This window comes from Perca fluviatilis, chromosome 12 (genome assembly GCF_010015445.1).
Source record: "Perca fluviatilis chromosome 12, GENO_Pfluv_1.0, whole genome shotgun sequence".
Lineage (NCBI taxonomy): Eukaryota > Metazoa > Chordata > Actinopteri > Perciformes > Percidae > Perca > Perca fluviatilis.
In genome coordinates this window covers 9286467-9312433 of record NC_053123.1, presented here as the reverse complement: position 1 = coordinate 9312433, position 25967 = coordinate 9286467, and the positions used below count along the sequence as shown (strand labels likewise).

At 39.2% G+C, this 25967-nt stretch overlaps 1 protein-coding gene across 3 annotated transcripts in view; it reads right to left on the bottom strand.

Moving 5' to 3' along the window:
- The window catches only part of epb41l5 (erythrocyte membrane protein band 4.1 like 5), a 41033-nt gene extending 18043 nt beyond the window's left edge, over nt 1–22990 (bottom strand). For all 3 annotated transcript variants that reach the window (XM_039818216.1, XM_039818218.1, XM_039818217.1), the window contains exons 1-16: nt 22804–22990; nt 20950–21161; nt 13632–13736; nt 12147–12189; nt 11685–11763; nt 11306–11350; nt 10388–10440; nt 7664–7784; nt 7277–7364; nt 7046–7134; nt 6856–6925; nt 4764–4933; nt 3027–3133; nt 2847–2865; nt 1936–1981; nt 1550–1668 (exon numbers count right to left, since the gene is read on the bottom strand). In XM_039818216.1, coding sequence (XP_039674150.1) covers nt 1550–1668; nt 1936–1981; nt 2847–2865; nt 3027–3133; nt 4764–4933; nt 6856–6925; nt 7046–7134; nt 7277–7364; nt 7664–7784; nt 10388–10440; nt 11306–11350; nt 11685–11763; nt 12147–12189; nt 13632–13736; nt 20950–21129 — 1334 coding nt within the window. In that variant the 5' untranslated portion in view covers nt 21130–21161; nt 22804–22990. The remainder of the gene's footprint in view (nt 1–1549; nt 1669–1935; nt 1982–2846; nt 2866–3026; nt 3134–4763; nt 4934–6855; nt 6926–7045; nt 7135–7276; nt 7365–7663; nt 7785–10387; nt 10441–11305; nt 11351–11684; nt 11764–12146; nt 12190–13631; nt 13737–20949; nt 21162–22803) is intronic.
- Nucleotides 22991–25967: the final 2977 nt, after the last annotated feature.

Here is a 25967-nt window from a genome sequence, read left to right as displayed (position 1 = left end):
AAAAGTAGACAGACAGCAAATCTCAGGAGACAATTCCATAGCAAGAAAACCCTTCTCCAAAGCCAAATCAGAAAGCCCGCCACTGCACAGCGATTGATTGGTTAAAGCCAGAGCAATGGCAAGGTGGAGTGCTTGATCGTACCTACCTGGCCTGCCTCCAGACAAGACCAATTTGTCCTCAGTACATGTTAATACTGGAACACAGAGGGGAACATTGCAGGTTTATAACAGAGGAGGGTGCATACATATTTTATGTACATTTGCTTGTTCATTCACACAAACAAGTGTCACACAACACATGAAAACACATCCACAAATAGCAGATTTTTCCAAAAAAAAAAAAATAGATTTATAGTATATGTATACTAACTGCTGAGAGGCAGCAACTCTGACTGAAGAATGAGAGCTAGAAATACAGCACAACAGAGCAATCAACTACAAAAAACAATAAAAAAGGTATAAAGGTGCTGACACAATAGGCAAACGGCAAAGAACTAGTGGCGACGAAGGCCGATTGTGGCGTGGCCTCATGCCGCCTATGTCTCGGCCAAAAAGTTGCATTTGAACACACGGCTAGCAACTAGCACATAACGTTCTACGGCTGCATGAGAGGAAAGGATTCTTCATGCCAGCAGAAGCGGTAATATCTATTCATTATTCAAAAAGGAAAACCAGATATACAAACCATTTCTATGATACATACAAGAAAACAGTGTTTGCCCAAATCAGGACAAGGTCCCTCTGCCTCACTCCCCGCCAGGAAGGACAGCAGATGTCGCAAGATGACTAGCTAGCTAGCACGTACATTTGCCCTCTTATGGAAATAATGTGCAAAAATAGATTTTTGAATAGTCAAAATCATTTTTGGCCAGTTTAGACAGCCCTATCATGTATAGGATTGACCAGATGAGATGAAGATGAAAATGAGAAGAGCCTCCGGTGTGTGCCCTCATGATTTCAGTGATTTGTTGCTTTCCTCATTTCCATTTCTTCTTGTGCACTAATTTTTATCTATGCACTGCCTGTCTCTGTTGGCTATTCACTCTCAGTCTGAGTCCATCTTTCTTGAGCTTGAATCTGCCAACGGCCTGAATGTTGCACTGCTGCATTACAGTCTTCTGCTATGTTCTGCACTCTTCTAAGACAAACAAATGCATGCAGACACACAAGTAACTACCTCCTTCCAGCCATTGTGTTTCTGAGAACACTTCCACGTACACATTACAAGGACATAACCCTTATTGTTCGCGCACTCACAAAAATAGAACATGCAAAGCATGGAAAGGACATGCAGGCACACTAAAAAACTCTTTCTGCCTTCCTCCCTCCTTCTTTCCTTCCTTCCCTGGTCACAGAGACACAGGTTCAGTGGATAAGCCATGTTAAGCCACTCTCATGGCATTAGACCATGAAGAACACACCTAGCTTATCCTCTTCAGGATTGCAACAGGCTGGAGTGTATTTAAACAAATATTGGGTGAAAGTGGAGTTTAAAAAATAAAATAGGCAAACATTCAAAAGAACTGACTCTGAAAACTCCGGTACGAACCTCCTCTTTTCTCCTCCAGGACTCCTGGGTAGAGCCTCGATTTCCATCGGTGCACAGGCAGAAGCAGCTACTGGGCTGACCACTGGCACAGCCGACCAGGCACCTCTACTGGGAGAAGCCTGAAGGCCCAAAGGAAGAGAAAATATACGTTAGAGGGTAGGGATGGAAGTGATGCAGAGATGGGCACAAAGAATGAGATTGGAAGGTATTGATCTACATTACATCTACATTACTATTACTGGTCTTGGACCCTTTCCTGTCGTCTTACTCAATGCTATGGGTCTCATTTCTGAGTTCAAAACCTGTACAAGTGTGTTGCTATACTCCGTTTTGTTATCCTGTATAATGGAGATAAGATTAAAATTCACAGCAGTTTTGCTCCTCACCTTGTTGCCTTTGCTAGAGCTGACTCCATTGCCTGAGGAAAGAACACTGAGCAAAGAAAGACATATTGTATTTAAAGAACAAATAGCAAACATCTTTAAAGAATTCTTAATATTGTATAAAAATATATACTGTAAATAATTTTACTGATTTTCAATGTCATCAACACTTCAGAAATAAACCAGGAACTCTTAAAGTCTCCCACAATGCTTTCCACAAAGCACATTGCTTGTGTTAATTTGCCTGAGCAGCCACCATGGGTGGCAAATCACACAAAGACATTTGTAGTTTGTTTCTAGCCTTCAGGCTGTGACACAGGAACCACATTTTGGGGGCAATACAGATGTACAATTTGGTCAAATTCATTACAATACTTTTTTTTTTTTCCATTATGCTCTTTTTGGAGTTAAAGTCTACCAGGTTGTCCATTAGCCAATTTGCAAATCCCCATCGTTATAAGGCAGCAATGTTACGTCCTTTCGACACAGCTTTAAATATTAAAATGCTTTGTTGCCTCAAAAGGACCTGAACTGTCACAGTGTAGGTCTGTCCAATCAGTTGTGATGAAAAGTCATAGGAACGTTAATCATCAGAATGCTTTAAGTCAACTAGTCCCATGACAGCCACACACACAGCCACACACAGCCACACACAGCCACACACAGCCACACACAGCCACACACACAGCCCTTTGGTGGAACTGAATGAACAGTACTTGATAACTGTAGATACATATACATGACAAATAGCTAAGCAATTTCCATTGCAAGCCTTTCCATTGCGGTTATTTATTGCAAATGACACAAGGTAACAGTATTACACAGCAGCAGTGCTATGGCAATTAATTAATAAAATTAGATATCATTTCTACACAATTAAAGCTGTACAACGAGGAGAGGATCAGTGTACTCACTCCTGGGGATGGTATGTTCCTGTAAAAACACAAACAATAGACTGTTAAGTGTGTGTGTGTGTGTGTGTGTGTGTGTGTGTGTGTGTGTGTGTGTGTGTGTGTGTGTGTGTGTGTGTGTGTGTGTATATATATATATATATAGGCTTTGCAGTTGTGTTACTGTGTGAGTGTTGTCCTCACCTCGGTTCAGCATTGTTCTTCTGGAGTAACGTCGACTGGGCCTTCTCTCAAAGGAAGATGACCGCCTTGCCTTATTTGCCTTGGTTGTCTGATACTCTGTCTTTCCACTAGTCACACAAACACAAAAATGTATGTACAACTTGCAAGAACATCTGTTTGTTCCCAGGATATACACCAACGGTAACCCTGATCAATGCAGGCCAAACCATTAAATACATTTTTAGATTTTGGGTTAATCGAATTGTCCAAAAAACAAAAAGGCAAGCGGTGACCCCTGCTGAACTCTGGACCCATCCAAGCGATAACCTATTAACAACAAACCCTGTAACCTCTGTGTAAAACAAACATTACTGCCAATGCTTATCCAACTGGGTAATGTTTAAACACACACACACACACACACACACACACACACACACACACACACACACACACACACACACACACACACACACACACACACACACACACACACACACACACACACACACACACACACACACACACACACACACACACACACACACACACACACACACTATTGACATTGAGTGCCTGTCTTGTACCACTGCAAGTATTTGTGTGTACACACGTTTTTGTTGTATGTACAGATAATGATACTGTGCGGATTATCTCTGTTGGTATGTTCAAACACATGGTACAGAAACAAACCCATGGCTCTCTAAATTTGTGCCACTTAACTCAACAGCATTTCCCATCCCCCCCCTTCCTAAGTCTTCTTTTAAAGCAAGCCCAGCTGCATCTCACACACTAATCTCAACTGCATTTCTCTGTCAGCTAGAAGTCACTAGTGCTCAGGATGTGCAGCCCACAGCACACGGGAATGCTCATGCTGACCACACCAGATGTTTTGATACACTCAAAATGCTGTTCTGCAAGACTACACATTAAAGAAAGTCAAAACTCATTCCAAACAAAAATCTGTATCGTTACTGTTGCCATGGGCTTAATATTGCTGTGTATTTTATACAAAAGGATATTGCAACCCTTGTGTAGCAACCCACTCAGTCAAGAAAAAAGGTGCCTAATTCAAAAGCATCTAGGGCTGTCCCGAATACCATTTTTGGGGCTTCGAAGCTTCTGTGAGAATTATTCGAACGAGGGTGGAGGGTAATGAAATGACACCGCATCATGCCTCGCATCATCCGGCGAAATTGTGCCGGTCAACGATCAAGGAGCTACAGGCGCTGGCGGCTTGGAGGGGCACCGTTCATCTGCATGTACTGTCCACGCTGCAGTGAAACAGAGCCGGAGGTAGAAACGTTTCCCCTTTAATCAGAGCACTCACATAGGAACGTAGCAGAGCCTAAATATCTAGATTTATAAAAAATAAAAAAAACTTTAGCAACCCCAAAAGCACGCATGCAACAAACCGAACTAGCTGACATGTTATGTGGGTCTGTCTATCGATGTCCTCCGCTCCGTTTTGGTACCCACAGTAGCGCCACACCTGACACACACAACAAATCCGTCTGAGAATAATAACTAATAATAATTAATGTTGTGCATAATGAATAATGTTGGAATACTATATTCGTCCTCATTAATCCTTATTGCATGTGCGGGGTAATGCATATAACTTAACTTAAAAAACAACAAAAATAAAGCATTCGAATACTGATTTGGAGGTTGATTACCATGGCAACGGTCGAAGTATTTTGGTCAGCCCTAAAAGCATCTTTAACCCTTTGACCTGCCAGTACATCTGTCGGTTACCTGTATCTGAAGCGTGATCCCATACGTATGAATCCAGAGCGTGCAGAGTTCTTATGTACCGGCCCTCTCAGCCTAAAGAAAGCATGGTGTTCCACAGCACACTTCCAGAGGTGCTTACAGGCCTTGGGGTGGTCCATCCTGAAGACAAAAGTGTGCTCCTGTTCTTTGCCCTGGGGGAGGATTGGTGTAAGGTTAGATTTGGGTGATACAGATACAGTCCGAGTGGAACGTGCAACCGTGGCACAGTGTCAGCCACCAGTTATACAAGATCAAATTCAACACGTAAGAGTCATTTGAAATTCCTTCAGTCCTAGCCAACATAGTTTCAGGAAAACAAAGCTCATGTGCTAGCTCCTGCTTGTGGAAGGAGACTAATATGTGAAGAATGAATGGCTGCACTACGGTGTACAGATGCTCCCTCAGTATATCTGATTTGTCGCTGAGGTATCAAATCTACATTTTGCCCAAAAAAGGACCCCTAACTATCTCACAGTAACAATGCAGTACACATGATACAGAAATAACCTTTAAATATAAACTGGCACATTTAAACACCTAATGCCCAGTTGACTTCAGCATTACAGGAGTGAAGAGATACTTGCTTTTTAACAAGTAGATTTCTCTGTGGCAGTGGAACAAGTAAAAGAGAGGCAAAATATGTAAGCCCTTCAAAATCTTAACAAGCATGGCTGCCTCCAGGTCAGAAGGCTGTTCAAGTAACAGAGCCACAGTTACGTCTGTATTATTTGGCATTGTCTCACTGCTTAATTGACAGTGTACGGTGTGTTGCTCATATTACCACAATGATCCCAGGTCCTCCCATGCCCTTTTACGTCTAATCAAAATTTTGCACAGACCTGAGACCTGTAGCAATTTATTGTAAGTAGGACCCAACCACCACGTTGAACTACAAAGCAAAAGACCTCTAATAGTAATGACAACAGACACATTTATTGCCCAAACAGAGAGACCGAAGCACACACAAGCTCACAGGCAAAATAGCCACCTGTTCCTAAAAATTTAGAAACAATTGGATGGGACTGTTTAGCTTCCTCAATCCACACTTAGAGGGCAGACACGCCAGCCAGCCTTCTCTCTTTTGGTGTCATCACCAATGCTCCTGCTGTGTGTGTATGACAAACAAGCATATTGATAGATAATTCAAGTAAATTCCTGTGTTGAAAAGACTAGCATACAGCATATAAATGTTTAGGACAGAGTTGGGAGGCAAGAACTGTGTGCGCATGTTTGTGTGTAGGAGAATGGTGCATACCAGAAATACCAGAGGGGGCAGGCTTCTTTATTAACCTCACTCAAAGACCTCCAGGATGGACATAAACAGACTCTCCTTCTCTCATATACACTAGCCTCTGGGTAGTACAATGCTAAGCCTAGTTTCATTTAGATTTGGAACCAGCCTCTTTTAGGCCTCAGGCACTACTTGAAACAAAAGTTTTAAGAGGAATATTCCTTAATTGTAAAAAGAAAAAGTCGTACATGCGTTTTTTTTCTCCGTCATGTCAGCAAATGGCAGCATTCTTTGTTTAATTGTTTTCTTTTTTGTATGAGTGTAGATGCGATTGGGTCAGTTTTTTTTTTCTACAATTTATAGTTTTTAAGTAGCAAATATGTTACACTTCACGGAGGACGGCAGCTGAAGTCATTCACTGCAGTACTATGGTTAGATGTTTAGGTTTACACGCTTATGTTGGTTATGAATGACAGATGTGAACAGCTTACTACACAATCAACAAACAAAAGCTGTATAATTACATAAGACGGTAACATTAGGTACTCTTTCAGAGTTATTCACAAACCAACACATGCATAACGTGCTAATGATACCATCCATAAGTATCTGCATTGAATTGGTTATACACTTAGGTGTAGTTTTCATTTTTATGCTCCTACTTGCAACAGTGTGTTAAGCACAGTACATTCAATAGGTACTGTATGTAGGGAGCATTGAGATTGGGTCATCAATATACTGTTATCAAAAGGGATTATTATGGGAGACCGAATGGATGTTCTGCATTCTGCGTTCTGCGTTCTACCACATGGCGAGTATCTGAGTGTGTGTACTCATGTTCACCTGGTCATCATCCTCCACTACCACAAGCGTCAGTTTGCTCTTCTTGAAATCCAGGCAAGTGATCTTGGGCCTGCAACAGTTAAAAAACGAACAAATCAAACACATAAGAAGGAATGATGAAAACTCAAAAGGTGTTTCTATAAAGCATTTATGTTCATATTTCAGTTAATTAGAATATAACCAAACCTACCAGAAGAAGAGCCCTATCTTGGTTTCTCCTTCAAACACTAAAACTCCAGTGGGTGTCAAACCCAGACTGTACTCATTACCATCTCTTGCCTGCAGGTCAGAAATGAAAAAAAAGAGACAACATATTGACCATTTCACATATTTATGTTTTTAATGCACATTCATTTCACTCCCTCTTTCACGGACATTTCCGATTGGTACTTGCTAGTGAGAAAGAGTGTGTGTCAGTTACCTTGACCATATGCATGTCCACCCCATACATTTCTAGCCACTTGGCTTTATTCAGGTAATTAATTTCAGCTTGGGATGGCATCTGACCTCTGAAGGAGAGGAGAGAAAGAAAGGAGGAGGAGAAACAAAACAGAAAGAAATGTTTGCATGATCAAAAACATAACTGCAGCTCCAAGCTGAAAGGATGAAAAGTATGTATGCAGTGTTACTGGTAACTGCCCCAACCCAAGCCTACACAACATACAGACTACAGAATGAAGCACATTCATTTATTAGCATAAGATTAGCTGCTATCTGTGGCCAATTTGTAAATGCATTCCTCCTCACTGATAATAAGTTTAACTGACTGGCCATATGTGTAGTAGTTTAGTTATAGTCAAATGCGTACCTGCATTCCTTCCATGTGTTGTATATTGCTAGCTCCATGTCCTCGGTCTGGTTGGGGGCAAAGCGAAATTCTGATACCAGTTCCAGATTATGCTCTAATGGGTCACAATCACCTAGTTCAGCTGAAAACACACAGACATGCATACTTATAAATTCACACTCTGAGCAACACAGGCTCACAAGGACACCAGGAAGAGTGCCTGATAGTGTGGCAGTAAGTAACCCTAATGGAAAGACGACAGTGGAAATTTAGAAAAACCTTATCTTTGGTACTGTGGTGTAGAGTAACAGGGCAGAGACTGAAAGGCCTTGGTTCTATTTTGCAGTCTGTGGGTAGCTACAGGACCTCACTGTTTAGCTAGTCCAGCTATGAGCATAACCTCGGGATATAGAGGAGGAGAGAAAAGATAATTTTATCCTATCCCTAGCCCGGCAATTGTCAGTGGACCAAAACATAATTCTAACATAATTCATAAAAGGGAGGAAGCTCAACCGAAGAAAAGAGAGAAGACAGAAGGGGTGCTGGATTAGGGGGCCTCCAAAGAGGACGGAGCACTAATGAGCTGGCATTTACCCCACAGTGACTGTGTGTGTGTGTGTGTGTGTTCAAGAGTTTGTGCACGCAATCCCATTCCATAAATGTTTGAAACTTTGTTCCTCTGAAGCAGCACTCTTTATATTGCTCTTGCATAACTGTGCATTTCTAACCATGAGAAACAGTAAATATGTGTAGTTCATATGTATGTATGTATGTATGTATGTATGTATGTATGTATGTATGGGCTCTTTACCATTCAACATTTATTAAGAGAATGCCCAATACCTTTCTTCTCCTAGTGCATTTTTAAATGTACTGTATGTAGGTATGGAAACATCAATTATTCTGAAATGGACACCAAGCTTTTCTACTCTAAACTTTTTGCCTGAAAGTTTGATAAGCAAATATTGCCAGGAAAAAGAAGATAATATTTCTGCTGTTACACAGACCTTTGACCGACCGTACTACTAAATGAATAGAGGTGGGGAAGTACAGTATTAAGAGAAATTTCATAAAATTATTTAAATGAATTTTCTCCATTTTATTTTTTAGCCAAAGCGGTAAGATAAATATGAAAAAAGTTATTGCCCTTGGATTCAGGATAATTAAAACATATCTGCACTTAAATTTTGGGAGATTTACCAAACAAGTACCTGTGTTCAAATCTCTGTCCAGTGTAGAGTGTCGGAGAGTCTTTAAAGTCTCCATTTAGGTGTTAGAAAGAAAATATTTGAGTCATATAACCAATTATCTGTTCATTTTCTAGTCTAGGTTGAAGTGACAATAGGCAGGAAGAGAACACCAAATATATCTTTCCCCAACAACATCCTTCAGCCTCTCCTGTTGGAATCTGTAGCAGTTGCCAACACCAACCTCAGCTGGCACCTATTAAAGGCTCTTAAAGTCCATCTGCGTTCTTTCTTGGATTTTTTTTAAATGGAAACTCCCACTGATCCTTAGCAAAAAGCAGTAATGTGGCTTATAATGTAATGTAAGCTCATCATTAAGGTTATGAATAATGTCAACGCTATCACTAGCTGAGTAAACGTTAGCTGTGCAAAGTTTGGAAATTATGGCACATGAGCTAAGCAATGTAACATTACTGCTGTGGACAACATGTTAGGCAGTGGTAACTTTAGACCAGCAGCTCCCATGTTCTGAGAGCAGAAATTACTCTTTTGAAGGGCTTGGGAAAACAGCATTTTTCTGCTTAAATAAAAAATAATAATACTAATATTTAAAAAGAAAATACTTACTTCGACCAAAATGTAAATGTTTAAATTTGAATATATAAGGAACGCTAATGGAAAGCTAGAGAATTATATAATAACCTAAATATTAATAACAATAATAATAACAACAACAACAACAATAATAATAATAATAATAATAATAATATATAAAATAATGGACTTGCTCTTTAAAGCAGAAGAGCAATGGCTCAATTCAAAAAGTTCTTCCAAAATTTAGAGTTTTCCACCTTTATATAGAATGGGAAAAGCATTACTCAGCCACATGTCTGTCTGCTGTTACCCAAAGCTACACTTCTTTGTTTTGCAGTCTTATTGTAGTGGAGGGGTGCGTCAGAGCCCATGGCAGCTATGGTGCCAGGAGCCAGTCACAGAAGATGATGATTCACAAAGACAGCCATGAGTGGTTTGAAAAGATCAAGGAAAAACTCTTGTGGAGCAGAGACACAAGGGTCTACTCCTGGAGCTGGGCTTGTGAGTGCATGGCTCTGGTGAGAACCTTGTTCAGACACAGCTCAAGTAAGATGTGGGGACTTTATGGGTTCAACAGTTACAAAGTAAGTTTAGGGGTTGGGAGAAATGTCTGTTGGGCATGTGGGAGGGTTGTAACAGATTCAAGCTATGTGAATGAACAGAAAGTAGCTCTTAGACACTGCAGATTTAAAATCACCAGCCTTTTTGATATATTAGTGTGCCATGATCCAACCTAAAACTGACAAATGCTTGTCTGACTCACACCACACTAACTGGTATAGGAACAGGCTATATTTTTTGCAATACAGGCCTTTTGGAGCTCTGTGCAGTGAACACAGTATTTATCTCAACTCTCGAAAGGAGCGTGGCACTGCAACATACAAAATAATGGCAGCTATTACAGAAGTGATCCCAATTACCAAACACAGTGTTGGAGAGAATTCTGGATACGTGCTGTGCTTACCCTGTATCGAAAAGGCAGCCAACTCCACCGCTGTGTCAAATGGACATTCTAGCCTGAAAATACAGACATGGTAAGAGTCAGCCACAGTAACATCAATAAAGCTAATGATCACTGAGGCCTACTTGTCTCTACCACTTCCTATTATTATTCAGCCAAACAATGCAAACAATGTTTTTTGGTAGTAAAAACGTAATTATATTCCCAGTCCATTTACTGATTACTATTCTTTTGTCCAACATGTAATGTAATCATCTTATAGTAACATGCCTGTGACTACCAACACAACAACTCATGTTTAAATGTTTAAAAGGGATAATAACACATTAATACAGTATATTGTCTTGGTCAAGTGATTCAAATGTTAGTTGTGCGAAATTATAGGATAAATGACAGGACGGCTGGGGTACTGGGTTATAACAAATGCAGTTCTCATCAATAACGACGTTTAAGAGGTAAAATGTTGACTTGGGCCAGCAATGAGTGGATTTGTGTGTTTTCACCCTGTGTCAAGCTCTGAACAATTAGACCGATAACCACTCTGAATACGTTGAACAAACATGGGGGCAGGTACCATGAACTACAGAGTCAAACATCTAATGTTCTTAGGATGTTTAATAGGGTGGATAAGTGTTGCTTATGTTTTATCATAAGGAACATTTTCTGGGATTTTCTAGCAGTGTCGATCATGCTTGTTTATTTTGAAAGGCTTCTACAATTTAGATAATTGGCAACAACTAAACTTTTAGCTGCCAAAATATGTAACGGACATGCTACCGCCAGATCTGTTTAATGTTATGGCATGTTAACTATCTCTCTCTCTGTCCGTCTGTCTAACTGAACATTTATTTGGTGTACCAGTTCTTCATAGTACTTCATTAAGGTGGATGGCAGATAAAAATGATGCAGGAAATGACTTACTTGCCACTGAGGATGTCTTGCTTTAACTGTAACACAAATAGGTATCTGGAAAAACAAACAATACAGTTAAATATAGTGATGAAACGTGACCAAATTCGTCAGTTGTTTGGGATGATACAAAAACAACCATCCACGTCAACTGGCATCATGGAACACAGAGGCAAATGACAAATGTAGTTTTTGAATCAATGGATAAATATCCCAAAAAGTACTTGCTATAACACTTAAATTCGAGGCTGATTTATTTACTTTCTTTGAGGTATAGGAGATTTACTGATTTACAAAATAAACCTAAAAAGACCCATTTAACCAAGCTTTTCAAAATGTGAGTTTGAGAGAAAGCATGCTAAAAAGTTGAAATGTTTGTGGCTTCACTCACCTGGTAAGCTCCTCATGCAGGTTGTTCGGTTCCGAGGAGTAAAACTTAACTCTCAAGTGAAGACAGTATGGTGGGCCAACTAAAAGACAGATCCAAAATGACAAAATATTATTAAGCTTAACAATCATATATTATGTGATAACAAAACTATCTTTTTAGTAAACTTGCCGTTAAAGACCAGATGCAGCAAATGTACTTACACTCACAAAAACACAAAGTGTATCATTAGACAGAATTTACACTTCTGTCTAATGATACAGAAACGTAAACAGAGCGTTTGTTTTCATAGGATGCTTTGATATTATGTTGATATATATATATATATAATATATATATATATATATATATATATATATATATATATATATATATATATATATATATATATATATATATATATATATATATATAAGTAATTATGCATGTTTGGGAAGGGGAAAAGGAGGGCCTCTGTATACTTACTTTTCACTTGCTTTTTGATACTTTTTGTGACATCAAGCCAGTGCTGAAACAACATAAAGGTGATAACAATTTTAAGAAATACAGCAGCTTCAACAATGCAGAGATAAGGTTAAGTTTAGTAAAAAATCAACACCAATAGCAATTTTATCTTACATTATAGTGTTTTTTCTCCAAAACTATTATACCTGCCTTTATTTAATTTAAAAACATTATATATATTAATATGTGCAACTGAATGAACACTGGACAGTTACGTTAATACATTCTGGGAAGTCCTTTATGTGTTCTTTTCTGTGCTGTAGTTCTTCTTGGAAGTTTAGGCTCTATGAGGCATGAAAAATGTCAAGGAGAGGCGGTAGTGGTCGTGTTGGTGTGTGTATGCATATGTAAGTTAGAGAGAGATAACAGAGGAACTCACAGCACTCCCGTCTCCTCTCCCCCACATTCCTTATCACAGCCCTCCCCCTTTCTCTTTCTCTCAAATTCAGCTCTCTCTCCCACCCTTTTGTCTCTCTACCTCCACCCCTCTCCTCGGTGTGCCTCCCTTCCGTTACATCCTCCCACAAGCTTTCCCTCCTTCCATGGCCTTCACAGAGTATCAGGGTGAAGGAACAGGGTCACTGGCAGACCAATGACTTAAAACGGTTTGTCTCAGGGCACAGCCTGACTCCGAGAGCTGACAAGAGTTCCATAACCAATCCATTTAGCCCATTCACTGACAGGGAAAGTCCCTGCCTAAAGCGCTCCTTCAAATGGGTGAATAGTGATGTGGACTGAAATCTTAAGTCTGTCTGTGAACAGCAGCTGAGAGGACTGACCGAAATGGTAAAATGTTAAAACAGCAGTACTGGGGCTGGGGAGGATGACGCGGCTAAGCCAGTGTCGTCTATGGTTTCAATGGTGCTGCGCCAAGCTAAACTCTATAGAGAGATTTCCAACCGACTGAAGCAAGTTTTTGCCAGTGGGTTAACCTGGACCGTGCACTGGAAGGAGGTCTGCATGTACGGCAGTACACGGAAAATCGGCACACTTCCCCTTAAGTTACCAGCTAACGCTAACTAGCTTGGTTGGCAAGTTGCTACTGAATGCTAAACAAGACATTTTTAGGCGACCAAAATGTTCCAATCAACTTTAATGAAGTGAAAACACACAGTGAAAGAGTCAAACTTTAAAAGATGAAAACATGGACAGCACCCCAAAACAAGTTCACGCCTGTTGTATTGTACACAGCCATGGATACGCATCGCTAAGCCTCTACTATGAAATGTTGTGATTAATTACAGTTACTGGTATCAACAATCACAGGAACAACATTACCTTTTTCCATTTTTGATATAATTTATTTGTCCAAATGTTTCAACATTGTTCATAAGTCAATTGTATTTGCTCATGAAAAAACAATAATCATGAAACATGATTATACAAAACAAAACCGTGCAACCCAAAAAAAGGAGATTATTGTGTAAAGTGTATCTCCATTCTTACCGGCACTTGTGCAGAGTCCATAAAGCGCAGTCCGAAGTAGTCTTTCTCTATGATGTCCAGATGGTACATGATCTGGTCAAATAGCTCCTCACCTTTGGCTTTTTTCTGATCAGGGAAACACAAACAAACATAGAACTTAGGTAAAAAATTGCCTCATCTAAGGTCATGAAAAAAAGTTGTAAACTGGTGATATTAAAAATTATTTTACAGTTGAATATGAATACTCATGATGATGGCCATGCATTGTCAGCACATCAAAAATACTAGGTAAGGAAGCAATGGTGAGTCTCGCAGATAGTTAATATATCAAGAGACCTAAAGAAACTGGCATCCAAAACCTAACAAATCGATTAATAGACTATTTATTACAAATCTACAATCAAGTGTTTTGAAGGAATTTAATGAAAGCATCTTTTAAGTATACATCTGATTTTTCTGAAGAAGTTCAAAAGACTTCTGTTACTTATTATTCATGTTTCATGGATGTGAATAGAGAAATAGGAAAAAAATATTAACATGAAATACTCCTAATTTCCTAAGTTTGAATAGGTGTTGCCCTTTTTGACAAGGGCGTACCAGTTACTGTTTGTGTTCTGCCTGGGTCTGGGAGATCTCATTCTCCCATGTGTACACACACACACACACACACACACACACACACACACACACACACACACACACACACACACACACACACACACACACACACACAAACACACACACACACACACACACACACACACACACACACGGTTGTCATGGTAACACGGGCTGAAGTGCCCCAGACGCAGAGGAGCTGAGGGAAGTGGGGTGGCTGGATACATCATGTGATCATCTTGCTCTGTGGGCCCTTAACTATGTCAGGAAAATACGCCATCCTAAATCAGTCTGCAGCTGCATTTCTTTGCACCTTTCTCCATCTGGATTTCTTTCCCTCTAAATTTTTTAAATAATTTGTTCTCGTGCTGAAAAGATCTGCAGTTCTAGCCAAGAGTATGATTGACGTTCTGGTATGGTTCTTTTTCCAAATGAACATTAACAAACACTGTTTGCCTAAATTATTAAACTCCATTCACCAAGCTTTAATGCAGTCTAATGGTGATGTTCTTGGCATCAGGACTTTAGCATGTCCATTTGCAGCACTAGTTCCATCAGAAACTTTTAAAAGGTACATTTCACAAACTATGTGCAAAGGTTTACCCACAGAAATGAAGGACAAATGGCATGGGTGCTCCAGAGGTTCATGGCATGGGTGCCTTAAAGGTGCATGGGACACAGACACAGACACAGAGAGAGAGAGAGAGAGAAAAAAAAAAAAAAAAAAAAAAAAAAAAAAAAAAAAAAAAAAAAAAAAAAAAAAAAAAAAAAAAAAGAGAGAGAGAGAGAGAGAGAGAGAGATGCTCAGGGGGGCTGGCCCCATGCTAGCTGGCACAGTCGACAAGGCATACCGCACCCCTACAGTACCCAGGGAGAGAGTACAAAGGACTCATTGTGTGTGTGTGTGTGTGTGTGTGTTGGACCCAGGGCCTTGTTATACTGCCTGCAGCATTGTTCGGTTGTTTGCAGTCTTTCTGCCTCCCTGTGAGCATACAGCTCTGTCTCTCAGACAGTCAGAATGTTGAAGTTACAATTGAGGTATTTAGCGGATGCTCTTATCAACGGCAATTTACAAGTCCATTCAACCAACTAGCGTAGTAATGCACAATTTTAAATGGCCAAAACAAAATGTCTAGGAAAGGTGGAAGACTAGGGGATTTTAACAAGGAAAATCATGTGGTTTGAATTATTTTACGCACATGATGTTGTGAAATGATGTTCATTTATTGATACCTGTCCAAAATGGGAATAATAATCCTTAATCTATCATTTTGGGGCCACTATTTACCCATTACACTGCAAGAGATAAGTTTATGTCTGTCCTCAATGATGCATGAATTTGCATAACCAATAAAGTAATAAAGTCACTGTGTGATGTCTGCAAACACCACTTATCCAGTACAAGACGAAAGGGGTCCAGTGACCACATGTCCCGGCAGTTCATCGGCTCCATAGCTTGCTATTCTTGAGTATTCTTCAGTGAGTCCTGATGCCATCATGGCTGCACTGTACACAATGTCACATTGACCAAGAAAATATGCTGTTTCTATTTTGTGAACCTTTGTTAACTACAATGTGAAAATTAAAGTTAAACAGACAAGGTTACAGTAAAGAATGGATGAGGTATCTAAACATGACATGATTCACCCCAGAGAAAGACCTATACATTTTGGCTTCAACCTATAGTACCCAGGAGAGAGAGAGAGAGAGAAAAAAAAAAAAAAAAAAAAAAAAAAAAAAAAAAAAAAAAAAAAAAAAAAAAAAAAAAAGAGAGAGAGAGAGAGAGAGAGAGAGACACAGACACACAGACACACACACAGTAATGTAAGCATTAAGAGAAAAATAGAACCTAAAACATTTCGGTTAGGGATGATTAAAATTCAATCTGTTGACTTGAATGTGGTTCCTTTCAGATTTATTTTATTGCATATAACTTCCAACTTGCCAATGATGATTAGCTGACTGTACAGTACTAACATCAACAGAATGACTTATCTTATGTAAAAAAAAAACAAAGAAAGCTTTCACTTCTTCTCTGGGCTACAAATCTACAACGAGAGAAAAGGAGTTTGGAGGAGGTGACAGTGTGGGTGGCTGTGGGTGGGGAATGGGGGGAGAAAGATCAAGACAAAAGACAAGAAAGTAAACAAATTTAAGGGAAGGAATGTGAATCATATGGCTGTGTGGAATTATGTTTGGACATGAATGCTGCCAAACAAAGGTATCCCTAGGAGTCAACTTTGGGTGGCCTTACATTCACACAGCAGGGGACACACAGCTGAAAAGCCTGTAAAGCATGTCAACGAGCACTATTCAGTTTTAGATTTTTGTTGTCCATTTACAACCACCTGAACATCTTAAAAGAATGAAAAACTGCACCATTCGGGGGTCCCCCAAATCTATGCCAGCTTGAGTTAAATTGACAACTATTTAGCGGACACCTGCCATTCTACAAACTCTTTGATGTAGCTAAATGCTGTGTAACATAAGTCTTGTTAATTCCAAAACTAATTTGAGCATCATCATCATCATCATCATCATCATCAACAACATTGATAACTAGAAGGGCACTAGGATAGTGCAAGACCTCCACCATAGCATGCCCTATTTCACAATGTTAATGTGGTGTGAATTTTTCCAGTAGGGAACACATTTTTCCAATTATTCCAACACCACATGAATGCAAACCTCCATGGCGGAGCAAAAAATGTTATGCGTTTTGCAGAGTTATACAACATAGATACAAACTACAACAAGGAACACTATAGTCTTTCTCTAATGAACAACCAAACTGTTTTAAACATGTTCTATAAAAATGAATCCCTCCTTGCTCACAATTCCTGGAGGAGTATATGCTATACTGCCAGCAAAAGGCAGTAATGTGCCATGATTACCTTTTTCTCAGAGTCTGGTTATCTAAATGATGCAATGTTTCCCTGGAAAGCTGCTCAGATTCCCTCTTTACGGTCAGAGGATATGCCTGTGTTTACAGTATGTTCACACCGTTCCCCAAATAAAAGTTCAGTTCTCCATGTTTAGGGTTGGGTACCAAACTCAGTACATTTCAGGGTACCGACCGAATTACTTTGGTACTAACGAGTACCAATTCACGTTAAATCAATCCGGGCCAAATTTCGGTACCTGAGAGCGTTTAAGTGTGTAAGCGTGGGCTTCTCCGTCCTCTCCTCTGTTCAACTCCCAGTAAGTCAGGGCAATGTCGATAAAGTGTGGTTACACTTTCAAAACTCCACGCAGACTAGGCTTGCTGCAATATAATCTAATCTGGATGTTCTAAATTAGAGCTGAAAACAAAAATTCCTGAATTAGTAACTCTACGTTAGACACACATAAACAAACTACAAATATATATAAGGACTTGATGACAAAATACTCAGTCCTACAGCACGTCTCTGCGGTTATTTGTTGTTACTGCTTCTAGCAGCTACTGTATTTTTAGATTTTGTAAATATTTTGGGGAAAAGAAACAATTGTCAACCCTACAATATGTTCGCAATATTGATATGGAGGTATTTGCTCAAAAATTTGATTTTCTCCATATCGCCCAGCTACAAGGAATGTTGTCTTAAACAGTGGTTCCCAATGTGGTGTCCGGGGACCCCCAGCACAAAGGGGGATCATTTATTTTTTATCCCATTTTATCCTAATTTGGTCATGGGTTTTTCACGCCTTCTGTAATAAAACATCCAAAAGCAAAAATCCTATCTGATGGGGGGGCCCCTGGGACGAAATCTTATCAAATAAGGGTGGTCTAATTTGTGTCACTTTAGGGGTCCTTGGTGTAAAAATGTTTGGGAACCCCGGGCCTAAAACATAGGTGGATTGAATCTGTGTCGTCTGTGTTTATTTTCGTTTTCATTTTTAACTAGAAAGAGTTCAAGATCTCTTCTCTACGACAGTTGCGTTGTCTGTCTGTGATGCTGTGATGCAATGGATATCTAGAAGACAAACAGAGCAATCCTCCTAACTGGGTTTTGGTTAATGTCCTATCATTTAGAGATAAATGGATGATAAGACAGAAGGGTTTGCAGAGGCTACTTATATCTGGGGGATGGGAGACACAACATTCTGAAACCTAACACAAGGTCAGGGCTCTACTGGAATGCATTCAGAAATCCAATCGAATTTTAAAACTTCCTTCAAGCACAACAGCAAATGCCTGAGAGTTTTTAAGGCATGAAAGCACACTTAGACTAGTGCAAAGTCAATTAACTCCATCAATGAGGAAATAAAATAAATAAATAAATAAATAAATAAATAAATATATATATATATATATATAAGCAATTAACTAGTGAAACAACCCTTGTACAAATTCCAGTAATCATTTCAGTCCAAAAACTGAGGAGAAAGCAAAACACACGAGAGAGAAAAAAAAAAAAAAAAAAAAAAAAAAAAAAAAAAAAAAAAAAAAAAAAAAAAAAAAAAAAAAAAAAAAAAAAAAAAAAAGAGAGAGAGAGAGAGATAACATTCCACTAGAAGAAAGGATACGTCTAACCTCTCTATGCACACAATACTGAGCTGATAGGAAGGATTACATGTTAATGATTGGGCAGCTCTCACACAAAGACAGACTCAAAAATGTGTGACATCACTTGTGAGACGTGCAGAATAAAACCTGTTCATGCATTCGTGCTCAATAAGCTGGTAAGGAATTCTGCAAAGCTGGTTGATTGGTTTCATTTATAAATGTCTATGTATCACTGCTTGGTCGTAGGGAGAAAAGGGTAGAAAGTGTTTAATAGAAGTACAACAACGTTTGTAGTTTAAACTAATAAGACATGTAATAGTAATAATAATAATAATAATAATAATAATAATAATAATAATAATAATAATAAGAAGAAGAAGAAGAAGAAGAAGAAGAAGAAGAAGAAGAAGAAGAAGAAGAAGAAGAAGAAGAAGAAGAAAAGAAAAGATATTGTTTTCGACACATCTTACTTATAATTTATGCCAGATGGCTAGATTTTGAAGATAAGATTCAGTCACACGGGACAGTTAGCCACCAGACTGGCCCCATTTGAATGGTGCACATTTGACAACTGGAATGCCAGTGGAAACACAAAGTAGCCGAGCAAAAATAAAGATCACACAAGGGAAAACAGTCCAGGTATTCACGCAATCAGTCCTCAAATTACACATAAAAATTAACCGTTTTTCCCAGCAGAAGCTTGGTGTTTGTCTAAGAAAAGTCGATACAGAGAAACAAATAACATAATACGAGAAAGAAGAAAAAGCAGGAGAAGAAATGCAAAAGAGAGAGGAAGAAGTGGGGAAAGTGAGGTTATGCTCTGTGTCCACTTGGTGAGGAGCCCTATATGTCATGTGATGATGTCATGTGATTAAGTGTGTTCTTGAGAGGATCATGGAATTACAGGCAGGCAGGCAGGCAGGCGCGCACACGCACACGCACACACACACACACACACACACAGTTAGTTATGCACCTATTTGACAGTGATTGCATTAACTGCTCTTAACAACACCAGAACAAAGCAATTTATCATTCTAATGCCTCAAGTTTTTAACCTGACTCCACCAGATGGATTGCTTCGCATTTGCTCGGCATATCCATCTGGGAACTTTCCGTTGGAGAACTTTTGGGAAGGGGCGAATATCCTGGTTAGCTGATTGGATAAACCATCTGTCTATCACCACCTATGTTGGTGATAGACGGGCCAAATCAACCAATCAGATCAAACTCTTGCCAAAACCAGTTGGGAGAAGAGCAAAAACATCTTTTCCTCCGAGAAAAGTCTCTAGTGCCGTTTTTTGCTCTTCTTTCAATGAAGTAATACTTTCTAATTTGGATAAAACTTGCGCGATAGCTACGCTCATCTCATCTGTGGAAGCTGCCATGTTGTTTCGACCAACAGTCGCTTCTCGTTGCGTCACACCTAAACCCGCCTCAAAACCAATGCTGATTGGTCGGTCGTTTGTGGAACGGCTCCAAATTTTCTCTATCTCAAGATGCCAGACTGATCTGCGAGTAGAAAACTGGAGCTCGCGAGATCAGGACGGTCTCACGAGGCTATCAAGTTTTCCCTTCTGTAAGACCACTGATGTTTTGCCACTGGCCAAGTGGCAGCAGAAAGAATCTGCTCGGATTTAAGAGCATGTCCGTGATGGGTGATGTTAGTGATATGAGGACGGCTAAGGTTATGTACATATCTGATTGACCGTGAAAAAAAAAACAATACCGCTCAAATGGTAGTTATCTGGATATGAAAATGCATCTATAGTCGGGGCCTCAATATCATCTCCCGACGTATGTTTAACTCCCTGAGAAGTAATCCAGCTTCTTCGTCAACGGGATCATCGACAAAAGGAAATGCCAAAAGGAAAACTTTTATAGTCTGCCTAACAGAGTTAATAAACCAACCCTGTTTTTTTTAGTCATTGAGATTACAAAACTGCGCTAAAATGCGCCTGATACAGACTGAATGAATGAATGAGGAAATAAAGAGCGCTGTGTCAGAGGGAGGAGACTGAGAGAAAGTCGAGGTTTACTGAAGAAAACCTGCTCCTTCTCCCGACCATTACCTCTCTTTCTGAAACAGGCTGGAGTTACCCTCATCTCAGGGTTAAACAAACTCAAGAGTTTTTACCAAATCTGCTTTCTGAAATGGGCCTCAGGAGGCTGATGGCTGAAGATCAACAAGGATCAGTTTTGAAAAGGTGAAAATCGAGCAACATTTCTTACCGGCAGGTCAACGCTGACGTCTGTCCCGTCCAGTAAGGATACACGGCAGGTGATGATAGAATTTGCATTCCCAGCAGCAGGGATGTGCGTCGTGGCACGCTGGGCCTCCCGTAACCGAGTTTTCTCTGCATGTTTTCGGATGGAGCGTCGCCCCAGCGTCCTGCGCAGGAAACTCAGCATGATGGAGGAGAGGGAGGGTTACGCTACCACACCTGTAAGAGAGTACATGTTAACACAAATGAGAAGTTACTTTTGTATTTGTGAACAGGCCTTCAGAATTGTTACATATTTATAAAAAAATAAATAAATAAAAAAATAAAAAGTCTACCTATTAAACATACATTATGCAGAGACGTGCAGTCTGGCAAGCTAGGCACTGCCTACCCAGCCAAAATTCTAACATAAAAATGTTTATTAAATAATTGTATTCAATAAACTTTTTTACTGTTCACTCTTGTTAATTATATTTGCAATATGTGTGTTATTCCAATTGTTCAGACATTACGCTGAGAAATGTAGCAGTTACGCATAATCGAATACAAAAAAGAAAAGGTAGAATAAGCAGTGCTTTTACTGTCCATTCATTGTGGACAACAAGCGAAAAAACTGTTTACAGTTTTGATGTATTAGCCTAAACAATAAATTAGGTAATCTGGCTGTCATAACTCAGTGCCTAGCCTCTTACTGACATCACCGCACGCCACTGTAAGTATGTCAGGTGGACAACAGCTGTATACTAGGACCACACAAACATTATTAGTTGTATACATTGTTTTTGTGTTGACTGTTGTAATGTCAGCTGACAGGTATAGCTAGTTATCCACCATGAATACCTCATATAAAAGCAGTTTTGTTGCATTATTGCATTATTATTACTATATAACTAATATATTATATTTACTAAATTGTTTGCCAGTCTGTAAAGTGATTGACGTTACAGGTGACAAGCACATCGGATACAACGTTACCCCAAGCTAGTTTACATCAACGGATACCACCGTATAAAGTATGCTGACTCAGCTGGGGAAAGGAATAATTGATAGCGTAATGTAAACGTTATCCTGACGTTAATTTAACCATGAGCCCCAATTACCAACATAACGTTGGACATAACGTTAGCTACTGTTAACATTTGTCAGTGTCATGACGTAACCTAACAATTAGCTACACGGCTAGAGTAGTATAAATAAAATGTATGTTTATGGCTAAAGTTAATTAATGTCAAACTAACTAGCTAGCTAGCTAGGATGACGTTACATGCTATTACGTTAGCTAGCTCGTTAAAATTGTATTCTACTTTCAGGGATAACGTTATATTCGACGTATACAAAAATCAATTAAGGATAAAGAAACTATAGAGTATAGAGTTTCCACAATAGTTAAATTATTTTTTAAAGTTAGCTAACGTTAGTCGGCTTCAAAGATGTGTAACGTTAAACTTGTTATTTGTGGTTTCAGGATCAGCCAGAAAAAGAAACCGCTGAGATGGACAGTGCTTTCCGGGCTGCAATAACCTGTTACAAAGTCTGAAATATAAAAGCAGGTTAGACAACGTCTACAGACTTCTGCTGAAACAATATTATTAAAGCAAACAAATAAACAATGTAACCCCTAGCTTAACAATTGTACCTAGTTGAGGCCCGAGGTACCTGGTATAAGCAAAAGCAACAGGTGTGCGCTTGTTTTGTACCACGAGCTAACCGTTAGCAACGAACGCCCGCAATATACAAGACTCCGACCACACGAGCGTGTCCCGTAAATCAAAACAAACGCCACTTTTTGCTCAGTAAGCTGTATCCGACATACACTTGCTCCGCAGCAACTTGTGGAGGTCTGGATAAAAGGCATACTTACAAAATCCTCCTCGTATGAATTCACGGTGAAAGCACGTCCGCTTGCATTGTAGACGACTAAACAGCTATCTCGTACATTTCCATGGTTTGTGACTTGTTTATCTTTCTTCTTTCCCCCCCCCACACCTCGTTACTACCTCTGCAAGATAACGTTCTCTCCCAGGTCCCAACAAAAAGTAGAAGGCAAAGCTTTCTTCAGGATGTGACGTCAAGATAAATCCCTAACAAAAACTTAATTAGCATTTTTAAAGCGACAAACCTCTTTGTTTGAGTCGGCATAGTTAAATTATGCTTTTTTTGTGCTTTTCTTAACTTAAAAAAAACCACACACACTTAATTATTGTTGCTCTGGCAGTTTATATTAAATATTTTTTAGTTATGGTTTTCCTTTATAAATAGGGTCAGAGAAAACAAGGCTGCTAATCAATTATAGGCTAAATACAGCAACGTGATATAGCCTACACAGTCTAAACACCATACATTTCATGAAATAGTTGTCATGCCATTTCAAACTTAAAGTTGAGAAGATAAACGGAATTTTAACCATACAGTGTTGTCACCATTAGACAGCAGCACCCCCTTATGGTTAGTTTGGGAATAATGGTTTCAAAATGTGGCCCCAGACTGACCTGACCGGTTTTGCCTGTGATTCATTTAGGGTTTAGAGGTCTTTAATCATTCAGGGCAGCAGAGTAGCATAGTATGTGCAGAGGCAGTGTTTAAGTTTTCGTTTCCTGTCCCTCTCAACAAGTATTTTTTTTATTTTTTATGTAAGTGTCTTATGTAAGAGCCAGGACAATGCTTTAAAGTTTATTTTGGCTTTCAACTTATTGACTGCAAATACGAAATACATACATAAAAATCACTGATGTTTTTAGATGTTTCCACATTAAAGCACATCCCTTCTCCCAAATGTGAAGATTGAAAGTTTTGCCAACGATAAATCCCCAAATGTTATTCTTTATGGGTGCTACCTTATACATACACAGGCCATATTTTTGTGTCAACCGTGAAGAACTGTCTGCAACAGTATGGCACGATCGATAAAATGTATTTGTATGTATGTTTGGCCTTTTACTCAGCGCAATGTCTAGTTATACTGCCTCAAAAATGTGCTTAAATATTCTCTGCCACAATAGTAATCTTCTCATACTAATGCAGTAATATGCTGGTATATAAGCCAGCTGTGGTCTATACATTTTAGTAGCCTCCTGGAATTATTGTAGGTCTACGCCACCTTTAAAAATGAGCACTGAAATACCTCAGAAAGTATGGCGACTGTCTTATTGTGTGCACCAGTGTTCAAACTGTGCGCGTTTGGTCCTTATCATTACAGAAAGTACAGTAGATGCATCTTTTTTTTTTTGCTTTAGGGCTCTAATGCAATGTAATAGCTCTCATGGTGGCCTCTGGCTGAATAATACTGTTATAAAAGGAAATGTTAGATCCTAGTTCTATCAAATCATCTGACATTATCGTAAATCTTTAAAAGGTTGGCTCATTTTAAGACAGTAGGGAAGGTGGTTGTTCAGCGGTTAGTTTCCCTAGAAAACCTACTTCTCGTGGTATTTTCCTCACAACTTAAAACCTATTTTCTTTCCTCTTGGAAAGCCCTCTTTTGTCAGTGCGTTTGTTTTTTTCTTTGGAGCCTGGCATTACAGAGATTTAGCCCTTTGGCTAAATGGCTTCACTCAAAAATATAAAAGAAGTGATTCTGGTCGAGGTCTTCAGCACCGGTGCCATCTCTTTCATCTGCTCGCCGTTCACTCCAACATTTCCCGCCCTCACTTTTACAGCGTGGAAAAGCAAAGTGATATGAAGCCACGTCTCCATGCTTTGACAGACAAGCTTTAATTGTTCACAATCAAGCTTATAGACAAAGCACTGTAAAACCATGATACCAGAAAGAAACAAGCAACTGAGGACAAAGGATTTCATGACACAGGTAAGAAGGTAACCAAGGGTATAATACGGTAAAACATTTCTCATTATTTGGGGTTTCATTATATATACACTCGCCGTTATAGATTACGTCTCAAATAAAACAACCTTTTTTTTTTTTTTTGAAATAGCAGTCTTGAAATACACACCATTTGTGTCACATTTGAGTCATCTAAAAAGGAAAAGAAAAATCAAAAATCAAATAAAAACAAAATCTTTCTGCTCACAAATGATTTTCCCTTTTATTTTAAAGATTTTTTTTTCATATACAACATTGTATTTACATGGTCTAATATTATTTACACAAAATTAACAAGTGGCACTGTGTAGTTAGGACTTCTTTTCTCGTTCCCTACAGGTCTTATTTTTAAACAAAAGAAAAATGACAAAAAAAAGAAAATAGAACAACTCATTTTAACAATGCTTTTATGTCTCCAACTCTCTTTTTTTTCTTCTTCTCATTAGCACTACCTGCCACTCAGCCTTCTACAAAGTGCTGTCCTTTCCCTACCCAACTAAAGCCGTTTTCATCTTTACAAAAAAAAAAAAAAATCTACTAACAAGGGCCCTCCCCATGTCTGGTCCCCTCCAAACTACCTTTGATCAGTACCCTAAACGCACACAGACATTACGAATTATGTGTCAACAACAAAACACTTTGAACATAGACAGCTCATTCTGGACATTTTGTCTGACAGCCCTGATTGATCAATGATTAACTTTTCACTGCGGGGGCCCAATGCTTATTTTCTTGTTGAAATTGTCATGGTTTTTTTTGAACTTGTTATTGGTGCCACTTCAATTTCAATTTGATGGTCATTTTGCTGAATCCAAAAACCGATGATAAGAAGCCACTGGGTGCTCAATGGTTGTTCTTTTGCTTATGAGCTCATACATGTAGGGGCTGCCAACAAAACACGTTTACACCAGTTATTCAGTCATTCACTGGCTACCCTCGGTTTGTCCTATGAAAACGAGCTCGATACTGCACTATTGTGCCCATGATATTCTGCTCAGATGTGTCATTTGCCTTGAGGCCATGCAGAGAGGCAGAGAGAGAGAGAGAGAGAGAGAAAGAGAGAGAGAGAGAGAGAGGGATCCATGTATAATGATCCAAGAGTGAGGAAAGAACAATGAAAAGAATGGACTGTTGATGTTGCGTGGGCTCTGCTGAAATGACTTATGTTGGGACAGAACCAGGCGTTAGGCCGTTTTTGGGAGAGG